Consider the following 18,428-nt stretch of genomic DNA (forward strand, 5'->3'; position numbering starts at 1 on the left):
CCCCCGAATTCCACTGTCCTGTCAATTGAAGCAAACACACGCACACAGGCCGTAAATCGTTAAAGTTTTCCTTTTTCATACAACAAATATTTACAAACACATTCTTATTCTTGAAATCTCAGGAGATTCAATTTATTAAAGTCAAGAAGTCATGTGGAAACTCAAAGTACTTAAGTGTAGCAAGAGCTTTTGGCAACCAGAGGTCAAGTGGTTGAAAGGTTTAGATTAAGAATTTTATCTGAAATGCCACGTGTATGCTAAATGTAAATTCAATACATATCAAATTTCACTAAAAACTATAGGGATTTATTATTTACATTTTAAAGTTGCCAGAATGAAAGGCACAACTTGGTGAAAATACAATTGGAATTGCTCTGGTTTTATAATCGCTTAAAAGCCTTAAGAAGATTTTTGATACTTTTTATTGTAGTACAGGATTTGACTTCTGTGATGCCTTTCAGATTAGTACTTCTGATCTACAGCTCTCGACCGGGAAAATCAATCGCCGATGACGTCAAGCCGGAGGACATACGACATGAGAGGCGGTAAAACTTTGTCCTGCCTGCGGTCGCTCGGAAGTGGATGTCCAAGCTTTTCGGCAACCTCTTGGCCAAGTGAGTTAGCTGGAAAGTGCTCTGTGGTTGCCGGCATTTAGCTGCCATTTGTTGCCGCATTTAGCCGAGTCAAAGGGCAGCTGGGAATCGAGTTAACAAGCAAATGCAATTACAAGCGACTAAATAAACTGAAGTTGCACTCTAATTTCATTCCCATTCGAGCCAAAGACAGTTGGCCAGCCGGCAGAATGATGCTGAATGCAAGGAATTAGCGAGACACTGATGGGTTTGTGCCAGAGGCGCAATCAGGCCAATTCCGAGCCGCCAGCTGACTCAATTAGGGAGCCAGATTTGCAAGGTCACAGTCTGAGCACAAATCGGATCGGATCAAGAGTCACTGGCTGAGAGCCCATTAAATTATTAAAGGCATAAGAGTCCTAAGTCAATGCCTGCTGTTATTGCTGGCTTTAATTTGTGACCCACCTTTCGAGTCCCCCTGCCCTGGCATCCCTAATTCAATTATCGACAAGAACAGCCAGCTCCCCATCGCCCATCTGCTGGGTAAACATTTGCTTAAACTTTACAATGAAATTATCTGAGCGAGTCCTGGCGGAGCAGGCTCTACAGGGATATTCGAACGCGCTCCTTCTCGGCGAATCGTCAAGGTAATTGGAGTGTGCTGTGGCTAACGGTGGGCAATGAGCGGCTGAAAGGCAAAGAACGGCGTCAGGTGGCAAGGGTAAACATTGGAAATCTTTTTAATCAGACTTACCTAAGTGGAATTCACTATTTGAGAAGCCTGTTACTCAATAGATATTGTATCTTTCCTGGAATAAAATATATTATTTATATATAGAGGTAAGTAAATGCCCATATACCTTTTCTAAATAGAATAAATATTGTATCTTTCCTGGAATAAAATATATTATTTATATATAGAGGTAAGTAAATGCCCATATACTTTTTCTAAATAGAATAAATATTTATATTTTATTTCATAAATATTCAAGGAAAGCCACAGAATTAGAGCTGAACTCTTACGTACATCAATATAAAATTTAAGGGAATTCAGCGATATCTGTGGCACGACTGTATATTTTAGTTAGAATTATAGGTAAGCGTTAAAAGAAAAAAAATGTCATTCCAAATTAATTTTATTTAACTAAGCAATTGTGATAGTGTACCAACAAAATATCAAAATTTACTAATAATTTTAACTTTCTTGCTATGAAAAATTAAAATGTATTTAGGGGAACAAAAAATGTTTTTCTAAATTAATGTAATTTAATTTAACGTGGTTACACAAAATAGATGTAAAATAAAGTACGGTGAGTAGAACTTATAAGGTGAATATCTAAATAGCTATATTGGGAGACAAATCGTTGTTGTGACTTAAGCGTAAAAGTTATGCCATAATAATATGAACTTTTCCCTCAAGTAACACTTTCTTCCTAAATTGTTAACCATAACTTGTTGTCCTCATAAATATCCTGATTGCAGGGTTGCAGTCACATCGGAGTTCCTGTTCTGAAAGCTAATCGCATGAAATGTGTGGGAAACTCAGTCGGTGGATTAAGTAGAGCTGCAATCCCATTCCACTCTCTCAACCGTCGCGTCGCAGTGTCGCATTTAATTAAAGTCTTTGGCATAAGTCCCCCAGCCAGAGTGTCATGGCAGCCAAGTGGTCTTTGGGCGCTTTAAAAATTTAAAAGTGCGCAGAGTTCTTAAATTTTCAGCAGGATGGCGACGGCAATGGCTTGTGGCAGCTGGCGGCCGCAATGGCAATGAGGAATGGCGCATTGTGGTCCTCGTCTCTGTGCTCGCACCGTACATAATTTAATTTGCTGACATAATACGCTGAGCATTAACAAAGTAATTACGGGCATTATGGCAACCGCATCGCCGGCGAATCCTCCGCCGCCAATCTGCAGTCCCGCTGCGATTTCCACGATTTTCACAATTTCCACGGTTACCATGGCCGATGAGATGGGAAACGGCCATTGTGGCTGCCACATCGCATACACTCGCCACAAGTCTCTGTGGCTCCTAATTAACGTGGCGCTCTCAGCTCGCTGGAATGGATAGTTTCCAGCTAATGGTTTGACTGAATTGTCAAGTGCCGAGATGGGAGCATAAATCGCAAAAGGTTCTTGCGTGCTACTGTGAAGTGACCAAGAAAAGATTTGCAATAAATCAGCGCGCTTCTTCTTTTACATTCTTTAATATTAGGTATTTTATGAATCAAGGTAAAATTAAATATATAAGAATTTAGAAAACTTTTTTATATTTTTACTTTTTATTTTTTTTATTTTCACTTTTTAAAACTATTTAATAACTAATATTGAATTCATGGAGCGGGGTATGTGAGCACACGATTTTACTTGTTTTATGATATAGGCATCAATAAACACAGTTTAACAGTTTGTGGTTAAATTCTCTAATACATTACATTAAAATTATACTTGTATAAGAGGATTTTCCGTTTTTTCAATGGCTCTCAGACTGGGAATTCCAAACTGCACTTCTAGATTCCATGTCTTGTGTTATTGGACGTGGTATTTGTACGTGGGATACCTCTATGAGTTTGTGGTTTAATTCTCTAATAATCTACATTTAAATATTTATTTTATACGAGGGTCAAAATTTTAACCCATTTTCATGTCGGATTTTTCTGTAACTCCGATGTTTTTTAGACTGGGAACCCAAAACTGAACTTCTAGAATCCATAATATAAGTAATTGGGTTCCGATCTATACGTGGGATACCTCTATGAGTTTGTGGTTGAATTCTCTAATAATCTACATTTAAACATTGATTTTAAAAGACTGTCAAAATTTTGACCCATTTTCATGTCTGATTTCCCTGTTTTTCCAATGGCTCTCAGACTGGGAACCCAAAACTGAACTTCTAGATTCCATAACTTAAGTTATTGGATTCCGATTTGGACGTGGGATACCTCTATGAGTTTGTGGTAAAATTCCCTGAATTTCTAATGTTATGTTTTTCTTTTAATTGAAGGTCCAATACTTAACCCTCGTCCGAACTTTGAACCTTCATTTTGCATTCACCTAAAAGAATTAATGAATTCCGAGGACGACTCAGTTTTATTTAATTTCAGGACTCAACTTATTCCCAGGCGGGTTTACTCCAGCCTTAAAGCCACTTCCAGTGATTTAATTAGCCCCCATCAGCTTGACATTTGACGGGTTGAATTTAAAATAAATCTGGCTCTGAATTTGCTGTTTCATTCGTTTATCTGTCGGCCCGTTTGTTTTCTGGTAAATGTAAATAAATAGAACAAGAAAGGTCGCCGCAGTATCTTTTAATGCCGAGAAAAAGCAGAGCGCCATTGCCCGACGGGATCTATCCCCGCCTCTAGGAGGTCGGAATACAAAGTGTGCAGCTTTAAATGACGAGTGGGTAAATTAAATTCCTCAAAATGTCTGCCGGGATAGAAGGCGAAAATGAGCGGATCGAGCGTGTGCATAAACATGAAGTAAAATGAATTAAAATGAATATAAATGCGAACTGTGATACGGGAAGCGAATAAGCAAATGCCCTGGCTGGCGGCAGATTTTCGTTGTCAGTAGCGACTTTTGAATGTTTTCCATCAGCTTTTTTCCCCCACTTTCCCTCTTTTTTTGGTGATCCATCATTTTGCTGATGTACAAACAGGAATAATCAAATGCACGCACATCTGCCGTGTTTGCGAGTAAAGTGAAAGTTAAATATTTTCCTGCCCGCCCTCGGGCGACATTTACACACACACACACATCAGCCACATTCCCGTGTCAAAGGAGCCAACGCACGCCCACCCAGTCGTATACGCGACAAAGGCATAAAGTTGCGTATACGCAGCGTGGACACCAGATTGCATTTTTGTGGCCCCATTTATGTGCTATTTTGTTGCAGCTCCTGTTCAGCCCAAACTGAAATTAAATCTCAACCTGGCGAGGGCGAAAATGACGCCAAATGTCAGTCTGTGTAACCCAATGCAAATATTCAGTTGCGTAGGTTTAGTGGGTTCATGCGCAGTGTGCTGCCATTTGCCAACTGCCAAAAGTCAGTCCCGTCCGCAAGCCAAGTTGGCCAAGTCCAAGGACCGATGGGTGAGCATTGGAACGTGGTGGCATTGAAACGATTTGGAATGCGGAACCCCACAATGATACAACGTCTATAGAAGAGCGCCTAAATGCTACCCACTTGCATAATGCGCCAAATCTCGTTGTTTATATCTCGAACTCGTCGTGAACTTTTGAAATGGAGATTTACGGTCCAAGTTGGGGAAGCCCTTGGCATCCCCGTCCTTACATTCCCCCAGAAAAGCTACTCCATTTTCAGTTCTAATTGGCAAACGGGCTGCTGGTTAACCATCCAGAGTTTGTCGAAAATCACCTGTTGATTTCACCTGCCTTCTGGCTGATGGACCTTAATTAAAGCCCTCTAGCCGGCCAAAATGAACTTAAGCCAGGTCGAATCTGGCCCCAGCTAACTTTTCCTATCTTCTGCACCAAAGTTTGGCTCTAATAAGTGGACAGCACTGGGCTGGGAATAAAACAAATTAATCCACTTTGCTGAAATTTGTCAAAGCCAAGCAACAAAAAGCTGAGGCAAGTAAACTTATCTGATTCAATGTGACGGGCCTAGTAGGATGATGACGAGCAAACTTTGGACGTCAAGGAATGTTCAACCGTCCACTGACTTTGTCGTTTTATTTATCTGCAAGTGGCACATAAACTATCATCATGGTTTTCTTAATTCTGTAATTGTTGTAAACTATCCTGATTGCCATTTTTAACAAGCCATACTTTTTTCTATATATTTCTATAATTTTTTATGTAGAAAATAATTAGCTATGAAGTTTGGACAAATTAAATTAAAGTTGTAAAATATTTTTAGCTAAACAAGCCAACAATTTAAAAAAAAAGTACTTAGAAAAGTTTAAGCCATTAAATTCAGAAACAGTTCGTATTATTGTATCATTTGTTTCATTGGCCCAGAAACCCATAAAAGTATTCAGGTACTTAGTTATACAAATTAAAAATAAGTTCCACAATGGTGTAAATTATTTTCTTGGAGTTCAGTAAGTTCATTTAATAGAAGTTTGACCACATTTGCTAGCTTTTTACATCAATTACTAAAAAGTAATTAAAAAGTTCTCGAAGTGCAAACTCCATTTTCAGTACTTTGCTTCCATATGACATAAACTAAATTTCGCTCTCTGTCCGTTTGATTTAGTGTGGCTAAACCTGAAGTAGCCGTTTCTGTCCATTTTCGTATTAAATTATGCAAGTTGAGAACAAAGCCGTACAGTGAGCAAATCGTAGCGTGATAAACAACAGAAGATAGGTATAGAAGGAGCTCCAAGTGTTTGGGGGGGCCTAAACAATCGGACCGAGAGACTTTGGCAAATATGACATTTTCAACTGCTTAGTACATGGAAAACCTTTTAGTTTTTCCATATTGTTTGTTAGTTAGCTGGGCGGTGAATTATTCACAGAGGGGCCGGAGTAAATCGGGTCACTGTCAATGCAAAGCGGTGGAAAAGTTGGCAACAACAAGTTGCCGGGAGAAGGATTATTACAAGGATTCAGCTATGAAGTATCTCGCACTACGAGCATTGTCCCCATGCTGACGGCATTCCCATTGTTGGCGCTAATGACACTTTTATAACTTTTTATAGATTTTCCACACATAATGTGAACTCTTGGGCCATTTATCGTGCCAACGGCGACAACAATCCTTTTTGTACAACAGCATAATAATATATAAACGCCGGCGACGTTTATTTCGCTTTTCTTTGCGAAACTTATTTACGAGAATGTGTGGAAGAAGCTGTCGGATTTGCGGGTCCCGGGGAACGGGTGTATCTAGTATCTTTTGAATAGTATCTAGCATCTAGTATCTAGTCGCTGTGCGTGTGTGTGTGCTGAAGTGGCTTGCCTCAGGGCGCCCACGGCGCGTATACGCAACGTGACGCATACGAAACAGGAACGAAACAAACAAGCCGCAATATAATTTCGAAACAAATTTCAAATGCTAGGCATGCACAACTTTTAAACTAACCCCCCACACAAACACACATCACATCATCTGGGGATATGGTTAGGGTATCCCATAGAAACGTTGATGCGTGGCAAGTTGAATTTAGAGGCGGATAAATAGGTACAGCTGGATATGGGTATGGGTAAATAAACGAAATCAAAAGTAATCATGTTGATATTTGAACAACCCAAACGAATTATCCATGGGTTTTTCTAGAGCGGTTAGCTTTGATTGCTCTTAAAATTGCTATCTCACTATCCCAAATCGATAATTGTATCATTTTTTTCGAGTTGCTAGCTCTTAAAACATTTTCACATGAATACAAATATTATCATAGTTAACTAAACTAAACTATTAGTTGATTGTTTTTCCTCAAGGCTTTTTAATAAAGTCGGCGACTTAAAACTTTTTAAAGAAACACATTGTTTAGGCCATAGAAAGATTCACCTTTTTAAAACCTTTTTATTTATTTTGGACGTGGCAAATCCTACCGCAACATGCTAATAAAATGAGATAGGTTAATGTCTTTTTAAAATTATAAAATATATGTCCATTAAAACACAAACTTGCATTTTTAATTTATTTTTACACTTGGTTAATAAGAAAATGTGTTTACAGTAATTATTTTATTATTACACTAATACACCAGGTGAGAGTGGGCTTGAAAATGCCAGACAAACCTTGTTTGCTGCAATTCAATTGGATTTAAACCCAACCGCCAGGAACTGTTACAGTCTCAGCTGACCTGATATACTCTATAATAGGATGACATACGGACACTTTTTAATTCCACTTACAGCACAAATGGATGCAGTAATGAAAATTTATTAGGGAGAGTATCTGGGAATTGCACTTTGAAATGTAGCTCTGTTTTTGCACTGCAATCTGAGCACGTGTTCGCAGCTGCCAACTTGTGAGTGAGATTATGTCACACACAGCGAAAATCCTAATACTATAAGTACAGTATTTTTGAAAAAAAAAATTTATAAATATAGTTCAGCCACAGAAGAGATTTATTTTATTTAAAAAAAATGCTGAAAAACGTTTAAATTACATTTTAATAATGAAACATATTTAAATTGCATTTTAATAATAAAACATATTAAAATTGCATTTTAATAATGAAAAATATTTAAATTGCATGTTAGTAATAACACATATAAAAATTGCATTTTAATAATGGAACATATTTAAATTGCATTTTGATAATGAAAAATATTTAAATATTTAAAATGAAACATATATACATTAATAATGAAACAATTCTCATATTAAAATATAAAACATACTTAAATTGTATTTTAAATATGACCATGTTTAAATTGAATATTCAATGTATTTCACATTCTTAAAAAATTGAATGAGACCTTGGCTGGTATTTTCTCTCTGTGCAAATAAAAGTGCTTTTCCCACAAGAAAACTTACGTTTAAATAAAACGTATATAAAATATTGTGTTAAACCCATAAAAATATATGACAGCTTTGCACATATTTTCTCTCTGTGCACATAGAAGTGCATTACCCACAAGCAATCGTACGTATAGGGCAACATCTGTTGGCGGCATTTGTAACTGGTTGGCTTTTGTTCAAATTACAAGTTGCATTTTTGCCCGCCATTTGCTCCTCCTGTCGACAATGCCAGGACCTGCCGGCGATGCCTTTGCTGCTATTGCTGCTGCTTTACTGTTGTTACTGTTGCTATGTTGCCAATATCCTGGCATCATTGTTATTACTGCAGCCCGAACATGCGCCTGCTCGTTAGTTGGAAACTAGTGCCAGCGAGCCCTGTTTATTCGCCCAGTGTCCTTGTTTTCGCCAGAAACTTTGACATTTGATCAACACCATTAAAGGTGGTCTAGATGGTGGGGTTCCGATTAAAGCTGACCACTTGCAATTGGCATCGTTTGGTTTCATTTCGTCCCTTAGCTCTGCCAAATGTTGGCAGGTTGCTATCGGTTTGAATTGCTCTTCTATCCTTTGTCCCCAGGCATTTCCTGTTAATGGTCGCTTTATAATCTTCCTCATATTAAACCACTTTATAAAAACCGCAAACAATTGCTAGCCATGAGTTGGAATTGATTTTATTCATTAAAGCTCAATTAGGCATGCTGATTTCGCACTCTGTCGATTGCAAATAAATAAATGCATTTGTACGGTCCATAAATCTTTTATTCATAATTGCGGTGGTTCATGAATTCTGACAAATTGTTCGCACTCCCCATACTTTATTATTTATTTATACTGATCAAAATGAATTGGCCTGCCAATTAAAATTTTGCGATTGGTGTGAGATATAAGTAGAATAGGTGAAAAGGAAGTCTCTTTTTTGATTTGAATTTTTAATTTAATATTACGAATTGATTGAGCTCTCTAAAATGTAATAATAATTTCATGTATATATAAATATAATTAGATACTGTTTTCAATTCGAGTAATATGCTCTTTTCTACCATTTTATTAAGTTGGTAATTACATTCTATTAAATCATGTCGGATATATCACTAGATCACGAAACTTACCTAATAAAAAGTACACAGAATGTATTAAAAAAGATATATAGGTTTCCGCGTTTAATTTATTTTCCATGCATTATGCATTGTAAGCGACTTTTATTTCTATATTTTTCAGGTCGTACTTGGCAGTAACAGCTCAATAACTAGATTGCCGGATCATCACAGTTTGTTTACAGTATAAGCATTTTACTGTGTTGAAGGTACTATTATTTAATTTATAACTGGACAAGCCAGATCATTTTCTATTCGCTTATAAGAGAGACTGAAAGGCTGATAATTTTTCATTGTTACTGAAATCTTACAATCGTCAAGATGTGGGCTCCGACTTTTCTGATTACAATGGCGACTTTGACTTTGGGTAAGTGGAACGTTATAAGTTAATTTAAAAATAAAACTGATTAATGTTTATGTTGTAGCAATCCAAGGCGCCTCGGTTGGTCAAGAATGTGGAAAATTCAATGAGGAGCAGTATAAGAATAACAAGACCATTACGGAGCCTGATGAACATCCATGGGTTGGACGGATCGTAACGACGAATAGCGATGGAAAAGATAAATTGCTCTGTGTTGGCATCCTTATAGATGCCCAAAATATCTTGACTACCGCCCATTGTGTTTCACCTGCTGATACAAAAGATATTTCTGCCGTCATTTTAGGCGACTCGGCTTCCAGCAGCAGAAATCCAGTCAGCTCGATCACCGTTCACCCAGATTATTCAAGTGCCAAAAAACAAAACGACGTGGCCATAATTAAGCTCACCAAGGACGTTGAGTTCACTGAATTTGTTCAACCCATTTGCTTGCCCTCAGCGGAGGTTCCAAAAAGTGAGACTCCCGATTCGGATCTTGTCGTTGCGGGACTCGAGGGACATTCATATCGTAGGGGTGAACCCGATTACAAGAGGGAGGAAAGGCGCATTAAAATAGCCTTCAATCGAATAGACAGCAATGAGTGCAAAAAGCTTCAGTCACGTTTCCCAGTGGACCTGATTTGCAGCCATGAGGAGAAAGACGCGCTTAGTGCCTTATCAGGATCAGCTTTGGCAGAGGCCACCGGTAATCCCCGGAAATTCCATTTAGTTGGAATTGTTTCTTTAGGATTTGGCAGCCCCGATAAACAATACACTGGCTATTTGAACGTTCGATCCTACTTAGATTGGATCCTAAATAACACCTCAAAGTGAAGATGGTATCCGAATTGACCTTATTCTTTATCAGATTATTATGTCTACCAATAAAAATTGAAATTCTTACGTACATATTGTAGTTATCTTTGGAATACTTGCAATCTCTCCAAAGGTTATCCCTCTATTAACTTGAGTACCTCCCGTACTGCAATAACCTCTACAAGGAACGCACTCTACTAAACCATTCAGATTTTATTTTCCAATTGTAATAGGCTTCTGAAACCCAAGTGACTTTCATGCAATTAAAAGTTCGTCACTTAACTCGTTCAACAATGTTCCGTGCCGGCTGCTGTTCCAGAGTCATAAATTAAAATCCATAAACCTGATCGCTAGAATATTAATAACGTATAAAATTAAATATCTTCCGCGAAATATAGTTGTTTTTACAGTATAGAATAATTAGTGTAAACAACTTGTTGCTATAACTGTTGCTATAACCATTTGCCAGGCTTATAAAAGAGCCCGCTTTGAGTGAACATATCTCAGTGCATTTACAATCTTCTAATCACCAAGATGTTTTCTTTGAATTTTCTGATTTCTCTGGCGTTTTTTACCATTTTACCTTTAAAACCTATACAAATTTAAATTGTAGCAATCCAAGCCGCCTCAGTTACTCAAGAATGTGGAAAATTCAACGAGGAGCAGTTTAAGAGTACCAATATTATTGCGGAGCCCAACGAGCATCCGTGGGTTGGCCGAATCGAACAGAAGGATAGCGATGGGAATAACCGCTTGCGCGGCACTGCCATCCTTATAGATGCCCGACATGTGGTGACAGCCGCTCATTGCGTTTTAAATAAACATGGGCAGCCTATTATCGAAGTCATTTTTGGTGACTCGGACTCCAGCAATCGCTATCTCATCAGTTCGGTCACCATCCATCCGAATTATACAGAAAGCGATCTTCGCTTTTACGACTTGGCCTTAATAGAACTCACCAAAGATGTTAAGTTCTCTGACTTTGTTCAACCCATTTGCTTGCCATCAGCTGAGGTTCCAAAGGCTGAACAATCCAATCCCGATCTTAGAGTTGCGGGATATGAGGGACGCTCAGTCGGAAGAAGAGGGTCTGACACGACTAGGTTGGATAACCGCATTAAACAGACCTTCAATAGAATGGACAGCAAGGAGTGCCACAAGCTGCAGGATCATTTCCCCGAGGAGCTGATCTGCGGCCAGACCGAGAAACCTCCATTTTCGGGATCTGCTTTGACAGAGGTTTCCGGAAACCCCAAGAAGTTTCACCTTATTGGGATTGCTGTCGTTGGCTTCAGCTCACACGAAATGGATTTCCAGGGGTACTTGGACATTCGATCCTTCCTAGATTGGATCCGAAGTGAGTCATAATCTTTAAAAATATCAAGGGTTTCATTTTTGTGTAACCGGCTGTGAAATTTTACAGAGAATTATCAAAAAATATACATTTTCTCATTGTTTCTGATAAATCTCCCATTTCGAAGATCCGCATTCGAATTAAAATTCATAAAAAGGTTTGAACAAAAATGCCGTATAAATTATAATAAATTTCGGGCATTATTTCTGTATATACTGTATTGATTAATAATATCAAGTCGTAACTAAGTTTATAATAGATCCCATCTAGACCGATCACGATCGAAAAAATTATCCAGATTTGTATAAATGTTCAACCCCACCTTGATTGAATCCAGAGGAATACCTTTAAGTGAAAAAGTCACCCCAACTTTTCTCATTAGAAACAAGATTTTTAATTTTTGGCTACCAAGCTGTGACTTCTGACAGGTTGATTTATAAATAAAGAAGCAAATTCTAGCGCCAAGCTTGTGGTTATCCATTTGGCCGCGTGTAGTTGTTGCTGCTAATAAATTGAAAACGCTTTTGGGTTATTTGCACAAAGTTGCCAGTGCCTGACCCAAACTCAAATGCATAAATCACGCGAAGCCCCAAAGCACAGTATGGGGTTCCTTGCTTTGGGGTTGACGCCTGCACGAAATTTAATTCCCAACCACCCACCGCATCCTTCACCTTTTTGGTCCTCGCAACTTTTGCCATTAGGCACCGCCCACTTCTCGACCTTCTGTTTTCGGGGGAAATGCAGTTTTTCGACACTTGGCTGGCGCCAAAAGCCTTAAGTACATATCAACTCGGAATAATTTATGTTTGGCTGGGGCAGCAGGCAACTAGGCAACTAGCTCTCATCTCAGCCAGTGCAACCTTATCGAGTGGCAGCCATGGAGTATGGAAATGCTGGCGAGCAGCTGCTGCCATAAATTCATTGAAATGAAATGCGAAATACTCGTAATCGGGGCACTCGGTTGCGAGATTTACACTGCCAATGAATCATGCCTAATTGTCGCCTGAGTACTGATCGCAGTGAAGTACGTAGCTGAAGGATTCAGTGAAGTCATCATCGCGCATACGCCCCGTGGCCTGGAATGATTAATGTGCCATAAAATGCGAGCGCCAAAAACATTCACAGCTAGTCCCTAAACACGCAAACAAACGCAGTAGCGGAGCCAAATTAAAATACACATTTTTATGGCACTTTTTTATTGCAACACGTAAAGCTCAAATTGAGACAAGAGGGAGTGTGTAAGCCAATTGCGTGTGGCTGCGACAAGCAATTACAATTTTAAATGCAACGCACATAAAATGCACGGAATGTGTTTTTAAACGATAACGAGCAATTACAGAGCCAATCTTTCACTCCGGAATTAACTCATTTGTTATCCGATATTGAGGTAATATGATTTCCTTCAGATAAGTGGCTGTTATCATTGCATAATCGTTGGGTAGGTAGGTAAAGTAAAATTATTTCCCTGACCTCAAACATTAATCTGATAACTCCTTCCTGATAGGCTCCGATTTGGGCAGAAGTTCATGGTCAAGACCGAAGAATCGGTGTGTCAGGATACAAGGTGGCAATTATGGCGGAAATGGAACCCAGGCAATACTAACTTTTTGCCAGATTTTAATCGGTGCTTTCGGAGACATTCAAATAAAATTTTACTTGTATTAAATATGGATAAAGATATATTATAGTATATATATCTTTACTCCTTAACGTCGCACATAGAAAGATTGGATAATTAAGAAAGTTTAAGCCATTGGTAATTGCAATTTAATTTCCAAGAAAATGCACTAAGTTTTTTGTTGTCCCTTTGAAAAGCGCATTAATCAGTATGTTTCGTTTAATTCTTCCTTTGCTTTTTGAGTAAGCGGCAAGTGGAAATGAATTTAATTTATACTTTTAATAAACTTAAATTAAGTGCACAAACCTAAAACCTTCTCCAAAATATGTTAAATATGTCAGCAAATTGATATCGCCAAAATAAACTGGGCCACATAAAAATTTACCTACCGAATGTGTTTAATTCATAAACTAGTTATGTAGGAAATCAATTAACCTAACATTTAAAAATAACGGTAGGCAAAACCTTTCGCAGAGCTGCCACGTTTTCAAATTTACTCATGGCCGTCTACAACATTTTTGGTATATTTCAATAAATAGTATTTTTCTCAGAGCCGGGCAGTATAATTTATCGATAACTCCGCGGTCACACTGGAATGGCGCCAGGTAGCATCACTGAAGAAGAAGAGTTTCCCTCCAAAATATCAGGGTTTATTTTGGCAAAAGCGAGTTCAAAGTTTGTTTACCAACTGAATGAGCGAACCAATTCGATGACCACCATTCTAGACAACTTCCAACGCGCCGAGAAGATCGGCGAGGGCACCTATGGCATAGTTTACAAGGCACGGAGCAACGCCACCGGCCAGGATGTGGCGCTAAAGAAGATTCGGCTGGAAGGGTGTGTAGTCTGGAGCAGGCTGGGCGTCTCAATGTCCAGTTGGCCATAAGCAGTGCATTACAAACAATAACAATACTTAGATATGATTTCCTGGCATCCTTGGCGTGTCCTTGGCGAGTGTCTTTCACCTGCACCCCGCAGCCCGGATTCTGTGAGGGCTGCGCTGTTTTTACCGCCCAAAATCCGTAGCACCACATGATTCGGCTTCGTGGTGCAGGACAGCACCAAGTCCTCCAGCTAGAGCTAACTGAAATAGATGATGGTTTATCCCCATTTAACATTTTTATCCCCTTTCCCAGCGAAACGGAGGGCGTTCCTTCGACGGCCATTCGAGAGATCTCCCTGCTGAAGAACCTCAAGCACAAGAACGTGGTCCAACTATTCGACGTGGTCATCTCCGGCAACAATCTGTACATGATTTTCGAGTACCTGAACATGGATCTCAAGAAGCTAATGGACAAGAAAAAGGATGTTTTCACCCCTCAGTTGATAAAGGTATGTATGTTTACTACTGCTGCAAGACATGGCTTATTGTATTTGTGCCCCCTTTCCAGAGCTATATGCATCAGATATTAGATGCCCTCGGTTTTTGCCACACCAATCGGATACTGCATCGCGATCTCAAGCCGCAGAACCTTCTCGTGGACACTGCGGGCAAAATAAAGGTGAGATTATAGGATTTCCAATTTGATTCTGTGATAGTGACCCTAATTCTCTTTTAGTTGGCGGACTTTGGCCTTGCAAGGGCATTCAATGTGCCCATGAGGGCCTACACACACGAAGTGGTCACCCTTTGGTACCGAGCCCCGGAAATTCTGCTAGGCACCAAGTTCTACTCCACCGGCGTGGACATTTGGAGTCTGGGCTGCATTTTCTCAGAGATGGTAGGGTTATACAAAAATGTAGATAGCACAGCTGTTTCTACTTAACAAATCTAAATTTACAGATCATGCGCCGCTCTCTATTTCCTGGAGACAGCGAGATCGACCAACTTTACAGGATTTTCCGTACCTTAAGCACACCCGATGAAACCAAATGGCCGGGTGTGACGCAGCTGCCGGACTTTAAGGCCAAGTTCCCCAAGTGGGAGGCAACCAACATGCCACAGCCCATAACCGAACACGAGGCGCATGAGCTCATAATGGTGGGTGGCGTGAAATTTAATTCAGAGCTGAATTTTATAGCTTTCTACCTTACAGTCAATGCTGTGCTATGATCCCAACCTGCGTATCTCGGCCAAGGACGCCCTGCAACACGCCTACTTCCGCAACGTGCAGCATGTTGACCATGTGGCCCTGCCCGTGGACCCCAATGCCGGCAGTGCCTCGCGCTTAACGAAGCTCGTCTGATCGTGTCCAATAGCCCCAGATCTAGCAAATTTCTTGTGATCTTTAGTATAGTAAGTTCAATGTCTACCTCGCTACCTTTAAGATGAAACTAGTGCAATTATATTCGGACATCTAATCTCTCTTGCAGCTGCCAGCTCAATTTCATGCATTTCCCACCCTCATTCGCATCTAACACATACGATAAATACACGATCATCCATAAGTCAAGAGTTTATTCAAGATAGTTTAGCAAGGATCATCAGGTGTCCAGCCGGAAGAGGCGTCGTTGATAAAGGCGGGGTGAAACTTTGGCCTCGGAATCAAGAGCTCCTGCTCCATCGCTTGCGAGCCTCTGGCGCTGGCGGGTGTGGCGATCGTCGCGCATGTATGTACCCAGAGTATTGCGCATGCTTTCGGAGAGCGGTGAGTGGGTGGCGATATCACTATCGTCTTCATCGTTAGTCGTTGCATCGCTCGGTGCGCTGCTGTCGGGTTCCTCGACAATATCTTCGCTCTGATTGGACGCCTCTGGCTTGCTGAATTCGGTTAACCTTCCCGGGGATGAGCTCTTGACTGTTGACAAGGGCAGCGGGCGCAGTAGAGTCACCTTCCTGTTGCTGAGCCTCCTTACCACGGACGTGTCCTCCTCAGGCTCGCTATCCATCACCTCCGGCTCACTCTGCGGCTGGTCATAAAAGTTGTTGTAGAAACTAGCTTGGAAATCCTGCGGACTGAAGCGCTGCACCCCGTAGTAGTTGCCGGAGTTCGAATCGTAGAAGAACATGGGCTCTGCGGATGACGGCGGAGGAGGTGGCGCATAGTAGTGATCGTAGGGGCTGTAGGCATCATCATCCTCCTCCGCCGCATCGTAGATGGGTCGGCGCTTCTGTTGCTTGCGGCGCTTTCGCTTGCGTTTGCTGGAACTTTGCGAAGCCACTGGTGCGGGCTCCTCATGCTGCAGCTCCTGATCATCATCGTAGGTCTCCAGATAGACGGGCGATGTCTCAATGATGTTGGCACTGCCATCGTTAAAGAAGTTGGCCAGTGGATTGGTCAAGTTGCGGAAACTGAAGGCGGGCTGAACACTGCGAACGAAACTATTCCAAACTCGAACCAACGGGCGTTCGGTGGTTGGTGGAGGATTAGCTTTGGCCAGGCTGTGGACATAACGCCTTGTGTAACCACCTCGAGCACTCGGTATCAGGACATACTCAATGGGATAGTTTCTGGAGCTGAAACGAAGAAAAAATCAGTACTTTTAAACGGGTCAATACAAGATGTTCGATTTGTACGTTTTAAAGAGGATAAAACTTATGGAATCGCCCGTTTTTCGAAACTGTTGCTTTTAAATCACGTTTCAGGAGTATCTCTCTTATCAGGACATTGTAACCATTGATTTAAAAGTTCGTACAGTTATAATAGTGAGTTATAAGTTAAAGTGTGATACGTTTTTGCAGAATCCAGAACGGAGAAAAAATTCAAAGTTCTTTTAAGTTTTCTGCCTCCGGTGTGCACCTGTGTTTCCTTACCCAATCTTAGCTTGCTTTTGCGGCGGGCGCCTCTCATTTTCTAGAGCGGATATCCTGATAGCTTGCGAAGGATAAAGGCATGCTGCAAAGGCAAGCACTAAAGCAGTACACAATAGCCACTGCATAGCTAGATGGTTTGTGTTCCTTGGGTTAACTTCGTTATACTTTTAATGCGTCCGTTGCTGTTCCCAGTCGAAGGGAAACTAAAGCTCCTCCGATTCGCGATTATAGTTGTCAACAAGTTGACGATGCTACCTTTGTCTTTTCGACCTCAGCGCATCTCATTAGAACAGATTTTATTGGTCCATCGCGCGGCAAGCCAAATTTATTTGTAATGGCTCTGTCCCAAGCCCGACTTCGCGTCCAAAAGTGGCTAAACCAACTAACCCAATTCGGGGACCATCGTCTTCCTATCTTTCCCGCGGGGCTTATTGGCAGCTGCCAATCTCGCCCATTCATATGCAAATGGATTTTTATAGATTACACAATTAATACACCATTTCAGGTGGAGTCTGTGACTGAAAAACTCGTTTGATTGAGGGTTCTCATTTAGAAATTTATGCTAAGCTGTTGGGGATGAGCAGTCGATTTGCGAAATGCTTTCTCCTGACGAATTTGTGTTTATGAGGGCTTCTCCTTATCAAGATTTTACTATCTGCATGGTCATATTGGTGTATTAATGGTTGCATTTTCTTGGCAGCTTCGTGTTTTTATGGCATAACAAAGCTGATTGTGATGGAAGCTCTAAATGGACACATTAGATGGATTTGTCCAATTTGGCAATCTTTATTGCAAATGAAATTGGAGCATTTTATAAATTGAGATGATTTGTTTTCGTCAGAGGGAAATCATGGGAACGAAATGTCACACTTTCTAAAGACGGACAAGGTTACTGAATAACGAATTCATTTACATATTTAAATTTACTTATTGGTTAGCTACATTTATTTAGGGCGTTTTAAAAAGAATCACTGTTAAAATGTGATTTTCAAGCTTTGGTTGCTTTTATTGAAGGTTCAACTGTAATCAAAGTATATGTAGTAACCACTTAAAACGATTCTGATTTGTAAAACTAAAAAGCACAACAAAAATCAATTGACTTGACCATGGTAATAACAATCAAAGTTAAAGAACAATACCTATTAAATCTCATAATAATATTTGGTTACATATACATTTCTTTTGATTTCCTAAACTTATTTTAAAATAGCATTCTTTGCATGGTATTTTAAACATACTTTATAATGATGGTTTTACATTGTTTAGGTAAAATGGGTGTGCAATATAATGGCCTTGATCAAATTTCGATTTTTTAAGTAAAAATGCCATTTAAAAGCGTTTTTATTGACTTTCTATAACTTATTTCGTACCGGCAATCACGGAATGTGAAAATCCTTATCAGCCATCATCGCGAAACAATTTATTGAGTCCTTCGAACAGCTGAACGATAAAAAGCTGGGGCAAAAACAAAACAAAAAGCAAAGA

General features: G+C 40.0%; 4 protein-coding genes and 1 long non-coding RNA gene across 5 annotated transcripts; 3 read left to right on the top strand and 2 right to left on the bottom strand.

Annotated features, from left to right (window-relative positions):
• Positions 1 to 1,180: 1,180 nt before the first annotated feature.
• On the bottom strand, positions 1,181 to 9,225 carry LOC119563318. The gene is made up of 3 exons (XR_005222124.1): positions 9,119 to 9,225; positions 1,327 to 1,381; positions 1,181 to 1,260 (listed from the first exon to the last, which is right to left on the bottom strand). It is a non-coding gene; the product is annotated as an uncharacterized LOC119563318 (long non-coding RNA).
• Positions 9,226 to 9,352: 127 nt separating this feature from the next.
• On the top strand, positions 9,353 to 10,368 carry LOC119562940 (CLIP domain-containing serine protease 2). Its single transcript, XM_037876096.1, has 2 exons — positions 9,353 to 9,470; positions 9,529 to 10,368. Exons 1-2 carry the CDS (start codon positions 9,425 to 9,427, stop codon positions 10,293 to 10,295), a joined length of 813 nt encoding a protein of 270 aa, XP_037732024.1. The 5' UTR covers positions 9,353 to 9,424; the 3' UTR covers positions 10,296 to 10,368.
• Positions 10,369 to 10,883: 515 nt separating this feature from the next.
• LOC119562941 (venom serine protease 34-like) lies at positions 10,884 to 12,096 on the top strand (the record flags this gene model as incomplete). The annotated part of the gene is made up of 1 exon (XM_037876097.1): positions 10,884 to 12,096. A coding segment is annotated over one exon (762 nt), but the record flags the coding sequence as incomplete, so codon positions are not given.
• A 1,751-nt stretch (positions 12,097 to 13,847) lies between these two features.
• LOC119559772 (cyclin-dependent kinase 2) lies at positions 13,848 to 15,698 on the top strand. Its single transcript, XM_037872852.1, has 7 exons — positions 13,848 to 14,086; positions 14,386 to 14,581; positions 14,641 to 14,751; positions 14,809 to 14,970; positions 15,033 to 15,230; positions 15,286 to 15,485; positions 15,563 to 15,698. The coding sequence occupies exons 1-6, from the start codon at positions 13,959 to 13,961 to the stop codon at positions 15,433 to 15,435; spliced, it is 945 nt and encodes a 314-aa protein (XP_037728780.1). The 5' UTR covers positions 13,848 to 13,958; the 3' UTR covers positions 15,436 to 15,485; positions 15,563 to 15,698.
• On the bottom strand, positions 15,589 to 18,339 carry LOC119559762. Its single transcript, XM_037872840.1, has 3 exons — positions 18,314 to 18,339; positions 16,944 to 17,381; positions 15,589 to 16,646 (listed from the first exon to the last, which is right to left on the bottom strand). The coding sequence occupies exons 2-3, from the start codon at positions 17,066 to 17,068 to the stop codon at positions 15,674 to 15,676; spliced, it is 1,098 nt and encodes a 365-aa protein (XP_037728768.1). The 5' UTR covers positions 17,069 to 17,381; positions 18,314 to 18,339; the 3' UTR covers positions 15,589 to 15,673.
• Between the last annotated feature and the right edge of the window lie 89 nt (positions 18,340 to 18,428).

This window comes from Drosophila subpulchrella, chromosome 3R (assembly GCF_014743375.2).
Source record: "Drosophila subpulchrella strain 33 F10 #4 breed RU33 chromosome 3R, RU_Dsub_v1.1 Primary Assembly, whole genome shotgun sequence".
NCBI classification, from domain to species: Eukaryota; Metazoa; Arthropoda; class Insecta; order Diptera; family Drosophilidae; genus Drosophila; species Drosophila subpulchrella.

Excerpts from the sequence above, each read along its gene's own strand:
- LOC119562940 (XM_037876096.1), top strand. The coding sequence starts at position 9,425 with ATGTGGGCTCCGACTTTTCTGATTACAATGGCGACTTTGACTTTGG. Across the intron at positions 9,471-9,528 it reads AATGGCGACTTTGACTTTGG|CAATCCAAGGCGCCTCGGTT; the intron begins GTAAGTGGAACG and ends TTTATGTTGTAG.
- LOC119559762 (XM_037872840.1), bottom strand. The coding sequence starts at position 17,068 with ATGCAGTGGCTATTGTGTACTGCTTTAGTGCTTGCCTTTGCAGCATGC. Across the intron at positions 16,647-16,943 it reads CAAAAGCAAGCTAAGATTGG|CTCCAGAAACTATCCCATTG; the intron begins GTAAGGAAACAC and ends TCTTCGTTTCAG.
- LOC119559772 (XM_037872852.1), top strand. The coding sequence starts at position 13,959 with ATGACCACCATTCTAGACAACTTCCAACGCGCCGAGAAGATCGGCGAG. Across the intron at positions 14,087-14,385 it reads AAGAAGATTCGGCTGGAAGG|CGAAACGGAGGGCGTTCCTT; the intron begins GTGTGTAGTCTG and ends CCCCTTTCCCAG. Across the intron at positions 14,971-15,032 it reads GCTGCATTTTCTCAGAGATG|ATCATGCGCCGCTCTCTATT; the intron begins GTAGGGTTATAC and ends CTAAATTTACAG.